This window comes from Atta cephalotes, assembly GCF_000143395.1.
Source record: "Atta cephalotes unplaced genomic scaffold scaffold00014, whole genome shotgun sequence".
NCBI classification, from domain to species: domain Eukaryota; kingdom Metazoa; phylum Arthropoda; class Insecta; order Hymenoptera; family Formicidae; genus Atta; species Atta cephalotes.
In genome coordinates this window covers 1,138,814-1,144,293 of record NW_012130078.1, presented here as the reverse complement: position 1 = coordinate 1,144,293, position 5,480 = coordinate 1,138,814, and the positions used below count along the sequence as shown (strand labels likewise).

The following is a 5,480-nucleotide window of genomic DNA, read 5'->3' as shown; positions in this document are numbered from 1 at the left end:
TTCCGTTGATTCTGTATCGTTTCTATACCGTTCCGGCTATGATTCTGGTAGAGATATACAATATCCAATACAGTAGAGAAATCTTAGGGGCTCCCGCACAATAAAAGAAACAGAAAACAGAGAATAAGAATTTCAACCTATCAGAAACTGTGTATTCCACAATTCATGATTTCTGATAGGTTGAAATTCTTACTCTCTGTTTCTTTTATTGTGCCTCTAATGGAGAAACTGTGGATTTTCTGCTTTAATTGGGATTGATGCCACCATGGTTGATGCGCAAACAAATATGTGTGACTAAATGAAAAACGGGGTCTTATCGCTACTGTATATCTTTATATTAAGAATTACGATATAAGACCGGAAGAACGCCATTGCCGGGTGCCACGTAGAAATAATACAATTCCACCATGATTGACAATTGATAGTTCGATTTCACACCTTCTACCCCATGAAACAGTTGCTCACACCAATTCACAGATTCACTACCATATTGAAAGTATCCGCAAATGGCGGCATTTGAAGGGATCGAAATTTGATCAATCACGAGGTGAACCCATGTCATGACTTTTAGGCCGAGTTCACTTTGACGGAAAAGCGGAAAGCGGAAAAGCGGAAGCCAATCAGAACTCGCATAATAGTAAGTGGTACATTTCATTTGTCTGTTTTTGTCTTTTCGCGAATTCTGATTGGCTTCTGCTTTTCCATCAAGGTGTGAACCCGGCCTAACACCTAATCTTTCCAATTCACAGCCGTTCAAGTGACATTTCTTTTTATGATTAAAATCTACATATATTCTCTTCCACAATCTTTTTACAATCTTTCTAATTATGCCACCAATTATGTATAAATAAATGTACTAATAAATAATAAAATTATTTATTATGTTAGTACTTACCTTAATCTTACTCCTATCTCTTGAAACATCCCGGGAAAAAATGTTTTATATATAAACGTATATAATTACATGTATTTATATAACTTTTTAAATATATATATATATATAATTTTATATAATTTTATATTAATATATATAATATTATATTAATATATTAATATATTATGTATAAAATATTTTTTCCGGGGCTTATGAGGTTAGGTGTTACATATACGTCACCTGCTATTCAACTGTGGAGTTTTCTCAGGAAAATCAGTGATTTTATATGAAGAAGTGGAATCACTTATTATTCTTACACCGTGGTTCTTACTTTAGCCCCGATCCTTGTACGGATAATAGCTGGGATTGCCAGATTCAAAAGTGTAATTACCGAACATTTCGTTTTTGGAAACAAAATTGAACCGGACATAAACAATAATCATAAAATTAGATTAAATACAAAATAAGAAATTACAATAATTACAATTGTTTTCCAAGCAATTTTGAAAACAGAATTGGATGAATAAAATGAAAAATAAACTATTATATATCATTTAATATCAGATATTTCATTTTTAAACATAAAATTATATTATGTTTTATATATATATATATATATATATATATATATATATATATACAAACAATTAAGTAATTATTACCGATATTTGGTCTTTTAGGGCCGTTCTATATAGTGGGCCATTTAAAATTTGGAATTTAATTTGGCTCTAAAAAAAAACGCATGAATATTTTTCAAACTTTATGGCTTTTGGAAAGGTAGTACATTGCCATTAAACATGAAATACAATTTCATTCAAATGACTTCCACAGCTGGCTGCACAATATCTCATTCTATCAACCCAATTTTTCAGTACATTTTCCACTGTATGGGCGCGTATTTCATCAACTTTGATTTCATGTTTTAATTCTTGAATCGTTTCTAGCTGGTTAGCGTAACACTCATCCTTGACAGTTCCCCATAAAAAATAATCCAGCGGAGTCAAATCGCAGCTGCGAGACGACCAATTGACATCAGCATTTCGGCTGATTATGCGATTTTCAAAGACAGTGCACAAAAGATCGATTGTAGCGTTGGCTACATTTTTGCGTTGGCACAATTGTGGCAAGATACGCCGTCCTGTTGAAACCAAATGTCGTCTGTGTCCTCCTCTTCAAATTTGCGAAGCAAGAATTCGTTTAGCATGGCGTGGTAGCTCGTTTTCGAAGAAAAATGGCCCAATGATGCCAGACCAAAAACCACACCAAACAGTCACTCGTGGATGCATCGGCTTCTCCATGACGACATACGGATTCTCTGACCTCCAACGATAATTCTGCTTGTTCACATAGCCACCGAGGTGAAAATGAGCTTCGTCAGAAAAGATGATTTTTCGGTAAAAATGCTCATCTTCAACCAGCATTGTTCAGCCCATTGGGCGAACCGAAAACACATCGGATGGTCATGCAGCTTCAATTCTTGCACTAATTGAACTTTGTATGGCTTCATATCGAGGTCTTTATTCAAAATTCTTCTCAAAGAAGTGCGTAAAATGTTCAAGTTTTGAGAACGATAGCGAGTTGGTTGTTCAAGCACACTCTGAGCAACAGCAGCAATGTTTTCGGTTGACCTTACTGGACCTTACGAGCATGTGAACGAGTTGCTTTATCCAATAAGAATCCAGTTTGCCGAATTCGTTTCACAAATTGATCCACAAACTGCGTTGAAGGTATTTCTTTTCCACCAAATTTTCCACGTAAATTTCTTACAGTTTGGGTTGAAGACTCACCACTTTGGAAGTAAGTTTTCAATATTTCCCAATTTTGTTCAAGCGATATAGCGACCCATTTCAAATATCAAACAAAAAATTTCTGATACGTCATTATTACGCCTTTCAAACTTAAAATAACCGATAGTTGAAATTCTAAACGCTAGATAGTCCACCCTATACAGCACATAGAGAAGATATAAGATCAGTAATTACTTTTTAATAAGTCATAAAAAATTGATCAATTATAATCGAATGCGAGAAAAATATTTGACTGTAATTGGTCAATTTCTTGATGAGGCTTAAAACATTTATTGTAGATCCGGACTAAGACTTATGACATAAGAGATAACCAATCAGAAAACTGTATTAGCATCTTAAGAAATTACTTAAGATGGTCTTAAAATATAATAACAGGTTACAAATATACAGTCTTAGTCTTATTATATTTATTATTTTCCTAAGATAGTTAAAAGAGAAAAATTTTTTAACTTAAAAAAAAGTTAAAAAATTAATACTTAAAAATAACTTAGTTAAGTTAAAATTTAATGCATTTAAAATTAACTAAGTTAAATTAAAAATTATTAACGTTTTAATTTTTTTTTAACTTTCAATGTTTTAACTAATTACTAACTTTGTGTATCACATGTTAGTTCGTTGACATTGGATGGGGTTATATAAATACGTTTTCTTTATTATCACTGATGAAGTACTTTATTATCACTGATGAAGTAACTTTGTAAGTCGAAACGTTTGAAATTTATAGCGTTATACGAATGTAATAAATTAGTAAATATCCCTACCATCAAATAACTAAAAAAATTAACATTTAAAAGTAACTTAGTTAAGTTAAAATTTAATGCATTTAAAATTAACTAAGTTAAGACGAATTTTATTAGTTAACTATATTTACTCGTTTTTTTTAAAAGCCTTGACATTTTAATTTATTGCATTGCATTTACATGAGCCTACTTTTCTATATAAAAGTTATATTATATTATATTATATTTTATCGTATTAATTTTATTTTTTTAATTTTTTGAATTTCATTAATTTTATTTAATTATTCTTTTTATTTATTTTATTTATTTTATTGATTTTACTTATTTATTTATTTTATTATTTATTTTATTTTATTATTTTATTTTTTTTCTTATTTTATTTTATTAATATTATACTATTTTGTTATATTATATTTCTACATTTATATCAAAAACGCATTTATTAAATGTGTTTTTATACAAAATGAATCTGAAATACTTTTTTCAATACAAAACGTTTTCAACCATTACGCATGCGTGCGTAACATGCTTCAATCGTATTACATTCTGAGATAAGACAAATGGAGCGTGCTCTTAATTGATCCATAGAGTATGCTTTAACGGCGCGAACATCTAGTCGCTATATTGATTCCGGACGTGAATGTATTGAAGCGTGTTGAGCATGTGGAGTGTGCGACGCGACAAACATATAGATTAAACCTGTGGTTAAAGTCTCACTACAAATACTTTGAAGCATTTGATAGACCAATTAAAAGAAAGAAGAACTTTACAAACTGACCAATTAAAAACCGCTTCAAAGCATTTGCAGCATCGCGTTGACCGTACCCATAGTCGAGTCTTATTTCAAGACCGTCTTAAGTAATGTCTTAAGACGTTAACGTAGTCTTCTAATTGGTTCGTGATTTCTTAAGACCAGATTACTTAAGACAGTCTTGAATATAAGATCTGAATATAAGATATGAATACCTAAATTTGATTTTATTATTTGAGTGTACTTACAAACTGGACATATGACGGTTTGACTTGTTAACTTGATACTGAACAAGACTTCTAAAAATCTGACAGTCCAGTCATAACCAGACAGTTGACCACTTTAGCAACAGCTTTAAGCCGAATGTTGATTGGTAAAAACGAGTGACAGAGATAAATTTTATCCCCACAATCAATTTTTCACCAATCAGCGCTTTGTGTCAAAGAGCTGTATTGCACACTGGACTCGAAAAATGTTTATCGCATGAAAATGTGATGCGATAACCAATAAGATTACATTTCCTAACATGTTCATTGATTACCGCGTCTTATTTTGCCATGAGGCGAGCGTTTCCGCGTCTATATAAGGATCCAGGTTTAAGATACTTTTACATGCATAAAGTGTTTTACATCGAGCATTGTGAACTTACTATTCACTAAAAATAGGTCACGTGATCAAAATTGACGAATAGGAAGCTCACAATGCTTGACGCTTCCATGTAAAGGTATCTTAATTTGGCAATTCTATCAGCTTTGTCAACGGATAGAATCACGTTTCTATTTCGTATTGTATAAACGTGGAATTTGCAACTTCCGCTTGAAGTTCTTTTCCGTGAGATTTTTGATAGAAAGATGGTAATGTAGCTTTGTTTATTTTTGTAAATAATTCGAATTCTCGTATCATACATTTCGTGTTTGTAAAATTTTCTTCGCTATTGGTTAGGCTAAATATATGTTGTGTTTTGATACCAAATTTCGTGGAGGATTGACATCCTTTGCTTAAAGTACTTTAGCTATAAAGTGAACCATGTGGTTGCCACATTAATTACTCACATTAATACATCTCAAAGATGTAACGAGCGTTAAGTTTTAATTTTTTAATTTAATTCTAGAAACACGAATCGATTAAGCACGTTTGTGGTTTATTGTAAAAATCAACGAGGCGAAGACTATATATAGAACTATATATAGAACGAAGTTATATCCTAACTAATGTCCCATGTGTATTACATGATGCATATGTAATGTGGATAGTGAATTTTTATTTAAATTCATATTTTACACACACACACACACACACACACACAC

General features: G+C 31.5%; 1 protein-coding gene across 1 annotated transcript in view; it reads left to right on the top strand.

Annotated features, from left to right (window-relative positions):
• Positions 1-4,946: 4,946 nt before the first annotated feature.
• LOC105617749 (40S ribosomal protein S26) overlaps positions 4,947-5,480 on the top strand; it is a 3,868-nt gene continuing 3,334 nt past the window's right edge. Inside the window, exon 1 of the mRNA XM_012199302.1 lies at positions 4,947-5,027. Within this exon, the coding sequence (XP_012054692.1) occupies positions 5,025-5,027 (3 nt within the window). The 5' untranslated portion in view covers positions 4,947-5,024. The remainder of the gene's footprint in view (positions 5,028-5,480) is intronic.